The sequence below is a fragment of the Centruroides sculpturatus genome, unplaced genomic scaffold, assembly GCF_000671375.1.
Source record: "Centruroides sculpturatus isolate CEXI.00-Female unplaced genomic scaffold, Cexi_2.0 scaffold1121, whole genome shotgun sequence".
Taxonomy (NCBI): Eukaryota; Metazoa; Arthropoda; class Arachnida; order Scorpiones; family Buthidae; genus Centruroides; species Centruroides sculpturatus.
The window spans coordinates 202,839-222,075 of record NW_019385293.1 but is presented as its reverse complement, the minus strand read 5'-3'; the positions used below and the strand labels follow the sequence as shown (position 1 = coordinate 222,075).

The window sequence follows — 19,237 nt, the reverse complement described above, 5'->3', positions numbered from 1 at the left end:
AAGATTTCTAAAATTTATTGATTTATGGAACAGTTTTTTCTTAGAAAAGTTTGTGTCTTTTTTATTTAAAAAACATTATGTTGGCTAATAACATGTAATTTTATGTTATGCCTCTTATAACTATTTTTTACTGAAGACCAAGACCATAAAATCAACTTTATTATAAACTTTTAATGCTATGCATTTCAGATGCTACATATCCCTCTTTACACTAAAAAATTGTTTTAAAAAAGTACACAATTACAAATGAATAAGGTAAATTATACAATTAACACCATCACCTACCTTTCTACAATGAAGTAAATTTACAATTATTAAAACAATATGCAATGTATTTTAAATAAAAGACAGAAAGTTTTCTAAGATACAAGATTAATATGTTCCACTGGGATTAATTTATTAAGATAAATACAAAAAATTTAATGAAAAAGCTTTCTTTTATTATTATTTATATGTTCATTAATTTTTATGTCAAAATGATTAATTAGATAAGTGTGATAAACATTTATTCAAAAACAGTGCAAGTCTGACAGAATAGTTATGCATCACATTTCAAATAACCTCTAAATGAAGATCATAGGCATAATATGATTGTTTTTTATGTAACTTTGTTTCTTTGTGAAATAGACTTTTTTTTTTTACAAATATTTTACAAATTATTGTAAAAACTATTTAAAAATTGTTTTAAAGGCATCATTACGCCATATATATGTACTACTGTACTCCATATTAACTAAATGTTGTATAACAAATGGAAATTTTCTTAGTGATCGATAAGCTTGTAATTTAGTTTAAGAATTAGCATTATTATTATTCTAAGGAGCAAATTTATGAGATTATGATAATTTTAATTTATTCAATAATTTTTTGTGTGATCTTTTTGTATAATTAGAAAAGTTTAAAAAACTTGTCACCATCCTTGTAAATAAATAAATAAATAAAAGTTGGCTTCCTGAAATTACAAATTTCAAACAAATTGTATGGAATACTGATGATTAATATTTTGTAGGGCCACTTTTTGCTCTAATTACTTTGTGGTATTATAAAAATAAGTTTTTTATATAGTTCTGGATTAACCTCTGACTATGATTCTTTGACTGTCTTCATTAATTCTTCTATGGTTGAAGCTCTTTTTTTAAACACCATTTTCTTCAGAATATTCCAAACATTTTCAATTGGAGATATATCTGGACTGTTGGCAGGTCATTCTAAATGCTATATATTATGTTTTTAAAACCATTGCTTAATTTGTCTAGCTCTATGACATGATGTGTTGTTGTTCTGTTAGATGAAATCATCACCAAAATGATCTTTGGATGTTTTAATGACCAAAGATTCTAATAACTCCAAATAACCATCAGCATTCAATGTACTATTAAGGATTGCCTTCTCATCAACAGTTTACAGTTCTCTTTTACAGGTTATACATTACACTTTTAGGAAATTTTATTGATGAATTTAAATGATCGGAATGAAATTTTTTATCTGATCTTCTGTGTACTGATCTACTACCTCATCACCATAGTCAATACATATTTTTGATTCACCTGTGAATATAAGTCATTGCCACTCATTAACAGTCCAGTCTTTGACTTTTGGACTATTTCAAACCATCTTGTTTTTGTTTTTTTTTCTTTTGTCTTATAAAGCTTTAGTTTTAATGGAAACCTTTTTCTGCTAGCTTCCTCCCTACTGTCATATCCAATACATTAATATTTGTCTCATTAACACCTATTGAAAATGTTTGAAATATTCTGAAGAAAATGGTGTCTAAAAAAAGAGCTACAATCATAGAAGAATTAAAGAAGACAGTCAAAGAATCATGGTCAGAGATTGATCCAGAACTATGTAAAAAACTTTATTTCTATAATACCACAAAGAGTTATGGCTGTAATTAGAGCCCTACAAAATATTAATCATAAGTATTCCATTCTTTTGTTCAACTCTTTGAAATGCTGTAACTCTGTAATTTAAGCAATATCTTTACAACATTTGGTGCATAAATCCTTTAGTATGTCTACAACATTTGCCCATTGTTAAAAGTTCAATAATATTTTTGTGAATTTGATTATTTCAGGATAAAAATAATTTTCCCACAACAATTACAAAATATTCCATACTTTTGTTCAGGGATTGTAGTAGTACTTTATCATTTTGTATCATGATAATGTACTACTACAATTTTTGCTAGCAAGTTAGACATTATAAAGCTAAAAAATAGTGTGCAAGTGGCTTATGAAATAACTGAAAACTTTATTGATAGCATTAGGATAGTTATGAACCAATGTGATAAATGTTTAGAGAATCAAGAGGGTACAGTACAATTGAAAATATTTTAATTTAATAAAAACAAATAGGCTTTATTTTTGATTTAACTTTGCATATTAATGTTTTAAAATAAAATAAATTTAATAATAATAATCATAAAATTTAGTATAATATATTCATTTTTAGATGAAAAAGTTTACAATGGAAATACAGATGAGGTAGATCATCAAACCTGGGATGAGAAATGTTCAGCAAGTGATAAATGTGATTCTGCTACATCAAGTAGAAATGAAGAAATGGAGTGTGAAAATGTAACATATTTTGGTAATGTTATAAAATTTTTATTATATTTAAGTTTTAAAGAATTTTTCAAACTTCATATTTTTTTCTGTTTAGCAACAGATAAATTTGCCCTCTTAATTGGCATCAATAAATATGAACACTTTACCAATTTAAATCAGGCAACTCAAGATGTCTGCGACTTATCAAAATTATTGAAAACCATTGGTTTTAAAACATTCTTATTTCAAAATCTGACCCGAAAAGAAATTATAGAAGCTGTTAATTTATTTTGTACTTTTTTAAGACCTGGCACCTATAGTATGTATGTTGCATATAAAAACAAATTATAACAAAATGCATTAATTCAATTTTTAATTTTGTGCTTAACTAATTTCAGGTTTATTTTATTTTGCTGGACATGGCTTTGAACAGCCCAAACAATGTTATTTATTGCCAAAAGATGCTAAAATGGCTCTACCAAAAGAAAGTATAAATGTTGATTTTGTTGTGAAATGCCTGCAAGAACGTACTACAGCTATGAATTTAATTCTTTTTGATATTTGCCGTTCACTTCCAGAGTAAGAAAATTAGATACAAACTTATTAAATTAAAATTACTACACAAATTAAATTTATAAAAAAAATTAAATAATTAAATTAAATTAAAATTAAAAAATTAAATTAAATTAAAATTAAATAAAAAAAACTACACAAATTAAATTAGTGTTTTTCAAGCTTTTTCTCATAGCAAATCAGTAAAATTATGGATAATTTAAGTAGACCAAGTAATTACATGCAATTATGAATTATGCTTATTTATTGAGCTTATACAGTAAGACCACGCTTAATGCAGAGGATGTGTTCTTAGACGACAAAGTGCTAAATGAGGTCATTTTTAACATAGAATAAATAGGGAAAGGGGAACACGCAACCAAAAATAACAGATTTTACTTTAAGTTATTTTTATATTAATTTGCATAATAATATACGTTAAATAACAAACATATGCACACAGAAATGTAAAGTTCATTTATTGTGATGAAGGTCCTGGATTTTCTGAAATTCTTTTCTTTTTTCTTTTTGCAATAAAGTAGTGTAGTTTCACTTGTCGCTTTTTTCCCCTTTCCTTAAGCAAATGTTGGTAGCCAGGAGATCACATCCAAAATGCCTTGTTTTGCTTTTTCACTCCTTTCAAAAGCTGGATCATTCGCTACAGTTTGATCAACAATTTCGGTTATCATTACCAAACTTTTACTAAGGAAATCTGTAGCAAGTTCTTTGGGTTCTTTATTTTCATAATCACTATTTTCCAGTTGTACATGAATTCCTTGCTCTTCCAGTTCTTGAAGGTTGTCATTCGTAAGGCTCTCACCAGAAACCTACAGTAACTTCTCAATATCCTGCTCATCTACATCTCCTATTCCTGCCGTATTGATTAAGTTGACAGTTTGGTGAACGATAGGCTCTTCTCGTTGAGAATTCTTGGATACCTTCAGCATAATGTCTTCCAAACTCTGTTTGTGCATTTATCAGTTAATTCTTGCCAAGCAAAGTCAATATTACCTATGACATCCATAATGTTATATTTTTTTCCAAAATTGCATAAAACAAACATAGATTTAAGGGAAATACAGTGCTATGATGAATTGTCACCTTTTGCTGATTGGTTGGTGTTCATAAATAATTGTATTATGTACGAATCAATGAAATGCCACTTTTTTTTTAGGATGTCAAGCAGACTGCATTATATCGAATCAGCGTTACTCAAGGCAGCATTAAGCAGCATCTTACTGTTTATGCTAATCTAGAGTTATTGTACATAACAAAGTATGTACAGTAACTCTAGCTTACTATTTAAATGTCACCCATAATCAACTACTAGTTTCAATACAAATATTTTTTCTAGACCGGTGAAATTTTTTCACAGATTGGCAGTTGAAAAACACTGATCTAAATGATTGCATGGTATTATATACACTACCTTATTAAAAGTATCTGGTCATCTACTTGTTTACTATGTATTAAATATAACTGTGCTAACCGAGGGGGCTGAAGTGGAGAGCTTCTCCCCACTTACCGGCTTGGCTGTCAGGAAATGGCTATAGGAGGGCAAAAGCAGTGGGAGGCATAATGAAGTCGTGATGAGGTGTCGGTAATACATAGTAAGGGTCATTAAATTTAGGAACAACACATTTAATATAAACATAAGAATGTTACAAATACATTAGGGTACATCTTAATTCTAAACAAAAGTGAATATATAATAATAATAATTTTGCGTCGCGACAATATCGGACAACCGATGTTCGTTTATCCCTTAAGTAGGACCGTCGAAGGTCCTCGACTCAAATAATTCTAAGACCTATCAAAAGGTACAGAGCAAATATTTTCTAAGTCCCGAATAAGTCGAGAGACGAATAAATTCTAAGTTCCGAGTATACCGAGAGACAATAATTTCTAAGTCCCGAGTATACTGAGAGAGAGTGAAGTAAAAACAATCTAAGTATTTACCTCTTTAGGTCGGCGATCAGAAACCGTGAAGTCCTTTCAGAGGAGACACTTGTAGTCTTCTTTCTCCGATGATCGCGCCTCGAGACCTCCGATCATTCCCCTTTTATACTTTTTTAGCGTGGGAAATCTCGGGGACTTCGTTGACGTAATATGTCACTTCTCCCGATTTATGACAGTCTCCCCCGTCATGGGTGACGACAATGCAGACATTGCTTGACCAATTAATGTTAAATTCGTCATCACCTGGGGAGATGACTGACCATTTTAGGTAATGTTTCTCACCGTAAGGGTGACCCTTGTAGGTGACCTCTTGTCTACTCTCCATGCAGGAACACCCGTCAACCGGCCACCCCCAGGCGCCCGGCCGAGGAGCTAACACTGATGAAAACTCTCCGGACAGCCAAGAAAACAAATAAGCGCTCGGGGGAGAGGGGAGTTCTTCTGCAGTCGCCTCGGACGACTTCGTCCTAGGGATGACCTTCTTGATGGACGAATTACGCAGTTCATTATCCGGGGTTTATTCCTTGGGTAACAAGGTGAGAACGGGAGAAATAACGGAAATAATGATGAAAGAAATATAACTTGTTACGTATTTAATTAAAATTCTCATACGATAGTCAGATTTTCACATAACACATTAATTATTCTAATACACATGGGTATTCCTTGTGTTAGAATAATTAATTCCATAGAATAATTCCATCCTTTCTTGCTATTGCAGCCTATACTCTTCTTAGATTTTCACTAAATATTTCAGTTGGCATTGTTTTCCATTTCATCTTCTATGAGAGCATTAGTGAAGTTGAATCAATTTATAATTCATTCTAAAGATTAAGTGGGATTTAGGTCAGGATCTTGTGAAGACCAATTCATTTCTTCTATATTCATCTCTTGGCCTGAGCTGCACAGCAAAATGCTTAAAATGTTTATGGGTTTTGTAGATAGATGTTATGTGAAAATTACTTTATATAGACACAAAATTTGAGGATGTTGTCTGCAATAGGCATATCTTTCATCTGTAATAATACCAATTTTGGAATAATCTTAATTTTGCAACAGCTTAGCAATTGCAATCAGTTTAGACCAGTGTTTTTCAATCTTCTTCTCATTGTGGACCAGTATAAATTATTTATACAATTCCTTTGTCTTTTTTCACTTGAACCTGATTGATTACAGAGAGCTATGTATGATTGTAAAGAAACTAGCAAATGACTTTTCAAGCACAATGAAATTGATACTAAGAAGAGTTTGCTATTTGTAAAATAATATTAATACAAAGTGTATTTGCTTTGGCTGATTTACTTTTAGCATATTTTTCATGATTGTTTTAGAAAAGTATGCTTCAGGACAAAAAAGTCAAGAAATTTCTTCACAAAAACAAAGATGTTGGTAATAAAATGAAGCTGTCATTTACAATACAGTAGAGCATTGATTATCCGACCCCCGATTAACCGTCACCTTGGTTAACTGACCGCGTTCTAGTCGGCAAAATTCAAATGTCCGCTAGTGATGTGGCGCTACAATATTTGGCTATGTCTTGGCTACTTTAATATTATTTTTGTGTATTTTAGCTGGCAACACTGATCGACCATGAAAGGGAGCCAGTATTTAAACGAGGTAAACGAGGCTTAATTTTCTAATTTTTAACGATACAATAGCGATGATTATTATTTTTAAGAAAAATTTGATAGACTTAACATGGAGGAAAATTCAATGTGAAGTAGGTTAATAGCGATATACTAATATACTAATTACATGGGATGTAATAATATACTACACTAATAATGGATTTTTCCATACTTTTCGGTTATCCGATTTTTCAATTATCCAACCAACCCCAGTCCCCAATTGAGTCGGATAATCGATGCTCTACTGTATATTAGTACTGCACTAAAAATGTTTATTTTACTCTGACTGGCTGATTTATTTTTTAGTTTGACATCATTTAAAAGCAGGGTTTCTCATTTTCCATATTGGGAATTTGGCTGAGTCACGTCTGAAATTCCCTGTAATTTAAGAATATGTTCTGACAAGTAGTGCTCATTTGGCTGACTCTCATTTTCATGATTTTTATGCATTGTTTTAGAGCTCACTGATGCCATATATAGAATATAATTTCAGCAGTAGAGGGGGCAATTACAAGAATCTGTAAGTTATTGCATGTAAAAATTAATGATTATTATTTTATTTACTATTGAACACAAGACTGTGTTATTATTAAAACACTTGGCGTTTATCCACTTTATTCAGTTGATCTTTATCTCACCTTGTATCCTTGCGCTGTATGTAGTATCCATTTGTTGAACTGTATATGTTATTTTCTTTCTATAGATGGAAGTCGCCGTTTCTATAACTAAACTTGTAGTTGATTCGTTTTTTGAAACCGTGTTTTCGTATTTATTTACTATTGAACACAAGACTGTGTTATTATTAAAACACTTGGCATTTATCCACTTTATTCAGTTGATCTTTATCTCACCTTGTATCCTTGCGCTGTATGTAGTATCCATTTGTTGAACTGTATACGTTATTTTCTTTCTATAGATGTTTTAATAATAACACAGTCTTGTGTTCAATAGTAAATAAATACGAAAACACGGTTTCAAAAAACGGATTATTATTTTATATTATTTTACATCTATCTATAATTATCTTTTATTATAAATATTTAGTAATATATTTATTTATTTATTTATTAATAATTAATAATAAAGATAATTTTTGGCTGCAAGAGGACCAGAAGAAAAGAGCCCCAAAAAGCTAAATACTTCAAAAAGAAAACTCGAATGCACTGAGCATTGATTTTTTTCCACATTCAGGGCATTTATCACTAAAGCATAAATTTTCTCTTGAAGCATGATGGACTACTATTTACAAGAAAGTAGAGATTGAAGAATTCAGAAGAGTAGAGATTTCAGGAAATTTAAGAAGAGTAGCTAATATTTTTACAAATTAAGTAACTATTCTGTCTGCCAGAACATAATTGTTGTGCAATAATAAATTTTAAATAACAGTCTTGTTAGATCATTACTTCTGATTGAATAATAGTATGTCAAGTAGTCATCACAGAAAGTTTTTAAAAAATTTGTTGTGAAAGTGACATGATGTGGCTATTTTATTATTTTTTTAATTAAATAAAATAACTTTAATTTGATAATTTGAAACAAAAAAATAACTTTAAAATTAGGCTATTTGCCAAAATATTTAAAAATACAACTGAAGATAAATGATATCACTGAGCTGAAATTTTAAAAACACCCGTTTTTAATAGATAATAATAGATAATAGCTAATATTTCCACAAAATAAGTAGTCCATATTTTCTATCAGAACATAAAAAGAATGTAATCAAAATTTCATTTGGATTGGACAAAAATAGCAGGAGTTTTAGGGAATTTGCATGCATGAAAACACAAACAAACACAAGCACGACAGCTTCTTTTATTATTAATACTGTATTTTCACATTTAAAATTTTTGAAAATCATAAAGAATTTATTTTCTTTCTTAATATTACTGAGAAGATCAAGAATAAAAAATATAGAAAATATTTTTTAATATAATCTCTACTAAAGTTTATTTTGTATCTTGAAAATGAATTATAATGCATTTGCAGTTACTATTAAAGAAAAGAAGATTGTTATATTAATTTACGTAATAACAGTATTTAATGTTTAATTTAATACCAATAATTCTCTAATTTATTTTTGTATATTATAATGTATAATCTTTTTAGATAATTCTTAACATAATTCATATTGTTAATCTTTTTATCAGACATATTTAATATATTTTTAGTGAATATTTAGAAGGAAAATCAAATCTTGGAAGAGTGTTTAATCCACAACCTTCAAGGAATACTGTTATTGGATATGCAACGTAAGTGTTATTTAGTGGTAATAATTGTATATTTTTACAATTTAATAATTTTGTCTTTAAAATTTTATATAGGTCGTATGCTTGTTCTTGCATTGAAATTAAAAACAGAAGTAGTATATATGTACAGTATCTTAAAAAATACATTACAAAGCCTTTATCAGTTTGGGAAATGTTAAGAAAAGTAAATAGAGGTGAGATTTTTTTACACTAAATATTTTCAATTAAAACATTTATTTTAATCATTATATTTCATTGATTACATTAAATTTTCACATCATTATATATAAATATCAGTATACTTTAAACAAAGAAATTCATATAACATACTACTTTTTCCTTGAAAGTTCAGTTAAAATTAATTAATTTCTTAAAAAATTATTATTTTCATGTGGCAAACATTTGATTTGAAAATAAATTAAATGTTTGTCACAAACTTTCAGTTTACTTTTTATACAGTACCTATGATCAGTGTGAGAAAGTTACTTCTTCAGAAAGAAAAGATTAAACATTTTCTACAAAGAAATATTTAACTATAATTAAAATAAATTTATTCCTATATGATTTGTAATGAAATTAATTTCTGTTTATAATACACTTTTCTCTAATTCATACACATTTACTTTAGTTTTTAAGGAAAATTCCTAATTGTTTATTATAGTTAATTCTCAAGTAACCCAATAGTTAGATTCCTATAAAATCTTGTGTAAAACCATGTTATACAGGTCTAAGAACCAAAGGGGATTGCTAAAGTTAATAAAAGTAAAATGGGGATGCTTTTGTTAAAAATAGCAATAATATTAACAAATATCAGATAATGTACAGTACATTCAGTTAATTTTCTTCTGTTTCATTGCTGCTAATAAGAATCAAACAAGAGTATTTCCTCTGCTGTAGAATATCTGCTCCTCCTAGATTTGCTTTTGTTTAATAGTTCTCTTTAAATTTCATGCTATGGAGTGGAGCACTTTTTTTTTCTTTTGTCAAAGTTCAAAAAGTAAGATTCTAATTACTTCGCTAAGTAATATATCTTCCATATGCTTTTTAATATAAAATTTAGAAACATAGTTTTCACCTGTGCCATCATCCTGTGAATTGATTTGATTTACCTCCAGTGCCATTTTTACCAAATCTGTTTGTCATTTTCATTTCTCCCAGTAACTCTTGATTATCTTCAAATTCTTCTTATAACTTAACTAGTTCAACTATTATTCTGATTACATTTTCTGCCAGGTTAACCATATTTTCTAAATAAATTGACTCTGACCATACAATTTTCCATTTACAGTTAATGACTACAGTGGTACCTCAGGATATGAAATTAATCTGTTCCGAAACTGAGATCGTATCATGAAAATGTCATAAGATGAATCATTTTTCCCATATGATTACATGTAAAACCAAATAATTCGTTCCAACACAAAAAACGCACTCAAATTAAAGCTAAGTAGTACATTAAAAAAAATAACTATAGTAAGGAAAACACTGAAAAATGCATTTTGTAGTTGTAAATGTATAAATAACCATAATAGAATAATAATTGATTTAAAAAAATGTAGTTTTATTTGCACTTTACCTTTGAGGATAGACAACAGTGGAGGTGTAAACTGGTGGCAAAGGAGAGGGGAGAAGGGAAATAATACTGAAACTTAACTTACATAACATAATGTAACAATAACTTAAAAATAACTTAACACTAATTTTTTTATCTTTTGTGTTTTATATATATTTTTAAAAGTTTTTATTCACTGCTTTTTGCTTTCTTTCCTTCACTTCCACCAGCACTTTCATTGATAGAGGTCGCTTGGTAAAATATCTATCCAAAGAGGTTTGGCTTTTCCTACTTTTTAAAATGTTTCTGAAATGACTTAGGCAAATGTCATTACTCTGAGCAGCAATATGGCCAGTGTGAACCTTTTTGGGATGTTTCTTTTCAATAAAATCAGTCACTTTCTGATAATACTTTAAGATTTCCTTTATCGAGCGAGATCCTTCCATGACAAAGCAAACACGTGGACTGAGACCAACGAACAGAAGTGAATAAAAAATGGTGCTGTGAACTAATGTAATGTCATATGGTGAGTTTTTGTTCATATCATGAAGCAAAAATATGTTCGAATTTCATGTCGTATCCTGAAAATTTCATATGCTGGGGCATTCATATCCTGAGATACCACTGTACTTGGAAAGTCTGTAACAGTCATAGATAACTATCACAAATTTTAAATATGAAATTTATAACATGTATAAAATAGCTGTCTAGATGCTTTTAAATTCCAGTATATAAAAGATAATATAAGAAAATCATAAAAGCATATATAAATGTTATATATTTAATTGCTTTTTAGTCTTTGATAGACTGCATTGTCACAAAGTTATGCTTCAGCACCACTTGACTGAAGGGTCAACATTGCTTTGGCAATGACTACGTAAGGATAAAAGACACCGCACAGCAAGTAGGGATGTTTATGTTTGCTGTCAGGGTTGTTGTTGTGAGATCGTGTGCACGGGTTCAGAATGGGGAGATCTGAAAGATGGTGCACCAGAAGTGAATCATTCAGAGGCCAAGTTAACAATTAATAACGGTTTAATTTCAAAAAAAAAGAAAAACATGATACAATTTACAATTTAGTAAGATCCCTTAAATTTAATGTCTATATATGTAAGTGGTCACGAGAGAGACAGAGTTCACATGATATTCTTGTGGCAATAAATACCTGTAGTTTGAAGGATCTGTTTGTAGACCTGATGCAGGAGAGGATTCAGTTGTCCCTTATGAAGACGGAATAAATGAGGAGGTTGCATGTTAGAAGAGTTCTTGATAATGTTTCAGGTCAGAGTTGAACATATATCAGGTCAGGTCAGAGTTGAACATATGTTTTGGAGGCACAAAGTTAATGGTATTGGTCGAAGAATTGGTGGCAACTTCCATTATAGGACCGGGTGATGACTGTAACCATCAGAAGAACAGGTGGTGACCTTTTCTCCTGGAGGGATTGACAATGACTGCCCCCCTTGGGTCATCACTTCTGATGATAAAATGGTAATGCACGGCCAGGAGGTCAATGGATCACAGGGAAAGCATTGGTTTTCGCCGCTAAGAACATATAAACTGAAGTTCTCAGGTGGTAAAGTACAATATATAAATTTAATCAAAATATAGATGATGAAATAGTGTTAAATGTTTTTTGTTGAAATCCAGATTCTCACAGCTTCTTCGGCATCCATAAATCACGCAAACCAATCTTCAATTTTTTAGCAATAGATCTTATTGACTCACCAGCTTCATTTAAAACACTTATTTCCATATTTTCAAAAAGATAAAATATTTTGCCCTTTCCAAATTAACAATGCCTTTTTATACAAGCAAATGACAACTTTTAGTTGATATATCAATAGTTAATAGCTTTCACAGATATGTAGTAAAACATGTATGAATAAAATGAAAAATTATAAAAGAATACTCTAAATTTTTAACTTATAATATTGAACACTAAAAAATCCTTATGAATAATTAGCCTCTTAATTTATTGTAAGAATTTCATTTATCGTTTAGTTTATCATTATCCTTTCTATAGTCAGATATTCTGAATTCATTCTAATTAAAGTATATTTGCCTTATTTCTTTAAAAATATTTGCTCTAAATGCTTCATTATCATTTAGCTTTATTAGTTAGGTCTTTTAATTCATATAATATCCACATCTAAAAACTTTAATTATTATTAAAATGTAATAGGAGCCCTGCCATACATGGACTCCCACAGGCAGTGTCAGGCTTACATTTTGTTTTTTCAGATTGAGAATAATGTATCGGTTTTAAGAAGAAGTTCAAATAATAATGTTTAATAATGTCAACTTAGATGTGGATTGATGCACAAAATGACTGGAAAGGCATATATGTAGGTGAGGCACATGTAATATGCAATGGATGATTTTGGAAAAAATCACAATGGTAGATGAATATATCTGCAATGTGCAAGGATTTTTTTTGCAGTTTTTAAAGACATACTTGGTAAGCTTAGACAAAGGAAAAACTGACAAATTTGTAATTTAAGTTAATTCACATGAAATTACTGTTTTATTTCATACATTTTTGCTGAAACTTTTTTGTTCATAATTCTCTAAAATCAAAATATATCCTGCAATTAGAATAGACAGTATTTGTATCTTGTTTTATGTGTAATTTTTGATGAATATATATCTTACTATTAGTTGAAAAATTATTATAACAACTAAAATTTCTCATTTTTTAATGTCAGGATAAATTTTTAAAATATTCCACAGTCCCATTTGGGCAATAAGAATAACATATTTAATTATCTAAATCTATACAAACTAGTACAAATCAAAATGCTACAGAAAGGGAATACTCTAAAATTATTTCTATATCATGACAAGATCTTCTGTCGTCGCTAAGTCATCTAAAGTTTGGCCTCTATAAGGCATAATATTGTCTAAGTTCAACTAGCCTAAGCTCAGTTTATAACAGAGCGAGCGAGAGTGACGAGAAAGAGAGAGGGTCAAAATTTGGTTGTGTGTTACCTCACGGGTTCCGCTTTCCTAGTATGGGTTGTTGTGGGAATGCACCTGGATCAGCAGTCCTCTCCTTTCAATCAGGTCAGGTAAATCGAGAGACAGACAGTGATTATGGTGGAAAGGCAAGTGTGACGATGGACAGAATGGCAGTATGGGTCTGGTGTCCCTTGATGTCTGCCTGGAGGACTGCGTCCAAGCCCTTTTTATACCTGTTCCGGAGGGGCTGACTAATACAAAATCTGATGCAACCTCATCTAAGGTTGACTTGTGTCCAGGATGTGTGTATGTTACTTGTCAAAACTCGAAACTTTTCTATAGATTTATTACTTCTTCTATCCAGTATTGTCACTTCTTCCATCTCATAAATTTGATAACAATTGTCAAACTAACGGAATTAATTGCTGAAAGTGACTAAGGTCAGAGTTAGTCTTGCACCTTAGTAACAATCATTACTAAAGTGCAAGACTAAGGTGACCTTATATGGCCAGCATTTTCGTTCATAACATCGTACAACATAGGAAATGTGTGGGTTGTGTTTTCTCATTGTTCACATCAAACGGAATAGAGGGGGGTTTGATCGGTTCGGTCTACCCTTATCGGTAACCTTTTTGTTACCCTCTATCATGTAACAAGTTAAGGTTATTGTTAATTGGTTGGTTATTTGTAAATCGTAATGAAGGTGGAAATGAATAATCCCCGGGTGTGAGGGGAAAACTTTATCTGTCGTCCTAAATGTTTTTGAAAGCCTAGAAAGTCACCTTTCGAAGTGGCACAGAATATTGATGGGTCAAAAGGTCTAACTTCGACCCCAAAAAAAACAAAACTGGAGGAAGAAGAGAAATAATGATAAATAATAAAAATTTTGTTTTCAGTTTAAAACTCAAAAAATAGCCTACATCCTCACACAAATCTGTGCTATATGAAACAAAGGACTAAAACAAAACATGGGGTTAGGTTCCAAAAGTTAACAAAAGCATATTTCTCTTATTAATAAAAAAGAATAGTATGTTTATTAAAGCAAGCAATAATTCATTTACAATCACAATTAAAAGTACTGTACTGTACATTTAACTAAAGTATCGAAATCATCTGAGCTTTTTTGTCAATCTTGATCAGAAATATCAGCAACAACAACATTTTTTTTTATGGATGACAAAAAAAAGTGTTATTAATCGAAAATTTGTTCTAGAGGATCGCATTTGTTTGGTCAAGTGCCAAGCAATTTTTTCCCAGAATTTGTATTCAAATACCAAGATACTGCTGTATCTTAGCCATCATTTTTATGAATGAAGTAATCATCTGTAGGTAAGTAATACCTATGGTTAAAAAAAAGTTTAATAAAAATTACCTAAAAAGGTTTGAATAAATTTTACTAAATATGAAGATTAATCTATAAAAGCAAAACTTAGTGACAGTCTAAAAGTCTGAAAGCAATGACGACACCTGGTTGATAATACAATTTTTTTCTTCCTTATCTTAGTTTTCATTAAAGTAAGCCTGATGAAAGGCACAAAACAAATGGATTTTAGAATATTGAATAACAAAATTTTCAATGGGAAAATTTGAGACAACATGCATTTTATTTTATTCAAGTAAGCATATCATATAATGAAATTTACACTTAAAAATTGTGAAATTTTGTATGGGGATTTTCCAAAACAGTGTTAGAGTGAAACCGAAAATCATGTTGTTCTGGGGATTTCCCCAATTTTCCAACCATGTTAGAGTAAAACAGTGTTGTATGGGGATACCTGTATAAATATATAAAATTTTAATCCCTGTAACAACTTGCAAATTTTCTCATGATAACTTGCAATTTATATATAACAAAATTATTCTACACTTTGTAATATTTAAATTCTCAAACAAATTTCATGTTTTACTGTGCATTAAAATTTTTTAAATATCAAATATATAATTTTTGTTAGTCACAGAATAGATGATTTGTAAAATTTTAATTGATAAATATGCCATTAATAGTGAAGAAAGCAAATATGATAATTATAAATACAAATCATAGTTCAAATTATTGATATCCAAGAAGTCATTTCTTTCATTTATACAGGGTCTTCCGAAAAGAGTGCTACCATTTTAAATTACAGTAACTATGTTAATTACTATCTGAGAAGTAAGCAATGTATTACGAATTGATAGCATAACTGTCGGAGCATTTTTATCTCCCATCTGCACTCAAATGTCTTGTTGTCTACTACCTCTAGGAAGTGCCGTAAACCAAAACAGCAACTCCACAACAGGTGTTTCGTGTTCTGTAGTTCACAAGGTTGAAATTAAACATCATTTCCCAACATGAGTAATCTGCAGGAGCTGCAGAATTGAGTTGCTGTGGGGGGATGACAATAGATATGCTGTAGTAAGCAGTAGTAAGTTTGAGTATTGGTTGGATGTGTGCTGTGTGACATGAGGTGCAAACAATGAGAAATTGGAAACTAACAGGCAAATGTGAAACTTTGGGAATGTTTTAATGTACATTGCAACCATTTTAAAATATTGTAATTTTCTTTTCTGGAAGACCCTGTATATAAAGGCTTATTTTCAATGCTATAATTTTAATATATTATTTTGCACTAATGGTAGGTCATTGTCTTACAGTAAAATTTAAATAATCAAGAAATATTTTTGTGGGTAGCCTGAGGTTGGATGAAGTCATACCTCTTTTCGATAGGCAACAGTTTGTTGAGAACTGCCCACTGATCAGTGGATGGCTTGTTTATGTTTTGCTATCCCGGAAAGTCTGGATTCTTTTGTCAGGTCAAGAGGAGGTGAGAGGGGTCGTCGGTAAGATGTTGGCAATATTCAAATTAAAGACACCAATTAACATCAAAACAAGAATTTATTAGACGATACCATAACTAACATAGCTACATTGAACTTATCTCGAGCATGTACACAGAAGTGGAAGTGCACTAAGAGAGAGTTTACATTAATTTCAGTCATACTTCTAGGAGTTTGATTACTGATGTACAGGTACGGGACGGAGTCGGACTTCTGTTTCTTTGGATTCCTATGAAGGACGACATTGAGGGACAGTAATGTCGGACGGCGATCAGCATGGATCCTCTGTGATCACGCACATTGAAGACTGTCTGCAATGCCAGGTTAGAGGATCAGCAGTGATGAAGTTTCTCAATCACGGATGGCAGCAATGGACCCCTTTTTCTCGTCATCACCCTTTTTTATACCTTTCGTCACATTACCGGTTTTCGACAATCGCCGATTTTTAGGATAAGTTCCTCATGATTNGAGAGAGAGTGAAGTAAAAACAATCTAAGTATTTACCTCTTTAGGTCGGCGATCAGAAACCGTGAAGTCCTTTCAGAGGAGACACTTGTAGTCTTCTTTCTCCGATGATCGCGCCTCGAGACCTCCGATCATTCCCCTTTTATACTTTTTTAGCGTGGGAAATCTCGGGGACTTCGTTGACGTAATATGTCACTTCTCCCGATTTATGACAGTCTCCCCCGTCATGGGTGACGACAATGCAGACATTGCTTGACCAATTAATGTTAAATTCGTCATCACCTGGGGAGATGACTGACCATTTTAGGTAATGTTTCTCACCGTAAGGGTGACCCTTGTAGGTGACCTCTTGTCTACTCTCCATGCAGGAACCTCCGTCAACCGGCCACCCCCAGGCGCCCGGCCGAGGAGCTAACACTGATGAAAACTCTCCGGACAGCCAAGAAAACAAATAAGCGCTCGGGGGAGAGGGGAGTTCTTCTGCGGTCGCCTCGGACGACTTCGTCCTAGGGATGACCTTCTTGATGGACGAATTACGCAGTTCATTATCCGGTTTATTCCTTGGGTAACAAGGTGAGAACGGGAGAAATAACGGAAATAATGATGAAAGAAATATAACTTGTTACGTATTTAATTAAAATTCTCATACGATAGTCAGATTTTCACATAACACATTAATTATCCTAATACACATGGGTATTCCTTGTGTTAGAATAATTAATTCCATAGAATAATTCCATCCTTTCTTGCTATTGCAGCCTATACTCTTCTTAGATTTTCACTAAATATTTCAGTTGGCATTGTTTTCCATTTCATCTTCTATGAGAGCATTAGTGAAGTTGAATCAATTTATAATTCATTCTAAAGATTAAGTGGGATTTAGGTCAGGATCTTGTGAAGACCAATTCATTTCTTCTATATTCATCTCTTGGCCTGAGCTGCACAGCAAAATGCTTAAAATGTTTATGGGTTTTGTAGATAGATGTTATGTGAAAATTACTTTATATAGACACAAAATTTGAGGATGTTGTCTGCAATAGGCATATCTTTCATCTGTAATAATACCAATTTTGGAATAATCTTAATTTTGCAACAGCTTAGCAATTGCAATCAGTTTAGACCAGTGTTTTTCAATCTTCTTCTCATTGTGGACCAGTATAAATTATTTATACAATTCCTTTGTCTTTTTTCACTTGAACCTGATTGATTACAGAGAGCTATGTATGATTGTAAAGAAACTAGCAAATGACTTTTCAAGCACAATGAAATTGATACTAAGAAGAGTTTGCTATTTGTAAAATAATATTAATACAAAGTGTATTTGCTTTGGCTGATTTACTTTTAGCATATTTTTCATGATTGTTTTAGAAAAGTATGCTTCAGGACAAAAAAGTCAAGAAATTTCTTCACAAAAACAAAGATGTTGGTAATAAAATGAAGCTGTCATTTACAATACAGTAGAGCATTGATTATCCGACCCCCGATTAACCGTCACCTTGGTTAACTGACCGCGTTCTAGTCGGCAAAATTCAAATGTCCGCTAGTGATGTGGCGCTACAATATTTGGCTATGTCTTGGCTACTTTAATATTATTTTTGTGTATTTTAGCTGGCAACACTGAATCGACCATGAAAGGGAGCCAGTATTTAAACGAGGTAAACGAGGCTTAATTTTCTAATTTTTAACGATACAATAGCGATGATTATTATTTTTAAGAAAAATTTGATAGACTTAACATGGAGGAAAATTCAATGTGAAGTAGGTTAATAGCGATATACTAATATACTAATTACATGGGATGTAATAATATACTACACTAATAATGGATTTTTCCATACTTTTCGGTTATCCGATTTTTCAATTATCCAACCAACCCCAGTCCCCAATTGAGTCGGATAATCGATGCTCTACTGTATATTAGTACTGCACTAAAAATGTTTATTTTACTCTGACTGGCTGATTTATTTTTTAGTTTGACATCATTTAAAAGCAGGGTTTCTCATTTTCCATATTGGGAATTTGGCTGAGTCACGTCTGAAATTCCCTGTAATTTAAGAATATGTTCTGACAAGTAGTGCTCATTTGGCTGACTCTCATTTTCATGATTTTTATGCATTGTTTTAGAGCTCACTGATGCCATATATAGAATATAATTTCAGCAGTAGAGGGGGCAATTACAAGAATCTGTAAGTTATTGCATGTAAAAATTAATGATTATTATTTTATTTACTATTGAACACAAGACTGTGTTATTATTAAAACACTTGGCGTTTATCCACTTTATTCAGTTGATCTTTATCTCACCTTGTATCCTTGCGCTGTATGTAGTATCCATTTGTTGAACTGTATATGTTATTTTCTTTCTATAGATGGAAGTCGCCGTTTCTATAACTAAACTTGTAGTTGATTCGTTTTTTGAAACCGTGTTTTCGTATTTATTTACTATTGAACACAAGACTGTGTTATTATTAAAACACTTGTCTTTTATCAGAGGAGACACTTGTAGTC

General features: G+C 31.2%; 1 protein-coding gene across 5 annotated transcripts in view; it reads left to right on the top strand.

Moving 5' to 3' along the window:
* LOC111637267 (mucosa-associated lymphoid tissue lymphoma translocation protein 1-like) overlaps nucleotides 1-19,237 on the top strand; it is a 56,159-nt gene that overhangs the window by 21,606 nt on the left and 15,316 nt on the right. For 3 of the 5 annotated variants that reach the window (XR_002758668.1, XM_023382723.1, XM_023382721.1), the window contains exons 5-9: nucleotides 2,455-2,592; nucleotides 2,665-2,868; nucleotides 2,948-3,128; nucleotides 8,857-8,937; nucleotides 9,010-9,128. Coding sequence is in view for 4 of the 5 variants with exons in the window: in XM_023382723.1 (XP_023238491.1) it covers nucleotides 2,455-2,592; nucleotides 2,665-2,868; nucleotides 2,948-3,128; nucleotides 8,857-8,937; nucleotides 9,010-9,128 (723 nt within the window). In the remaining variant the exon portion in view is untranslated. The remainder of the gene's footprint in view (nucleotides 1-2,454; nucleotides 2,593-2,664; nucleotides 2,869-2,947; nucleotides 3,129-8,856; nucleotides 8,938-9,009; nucleotides 9,129-19,237) is intronic. The other 2 variants (XM_023382722.1, XM_023382724.1) reach the window with 2 other exon arrangements.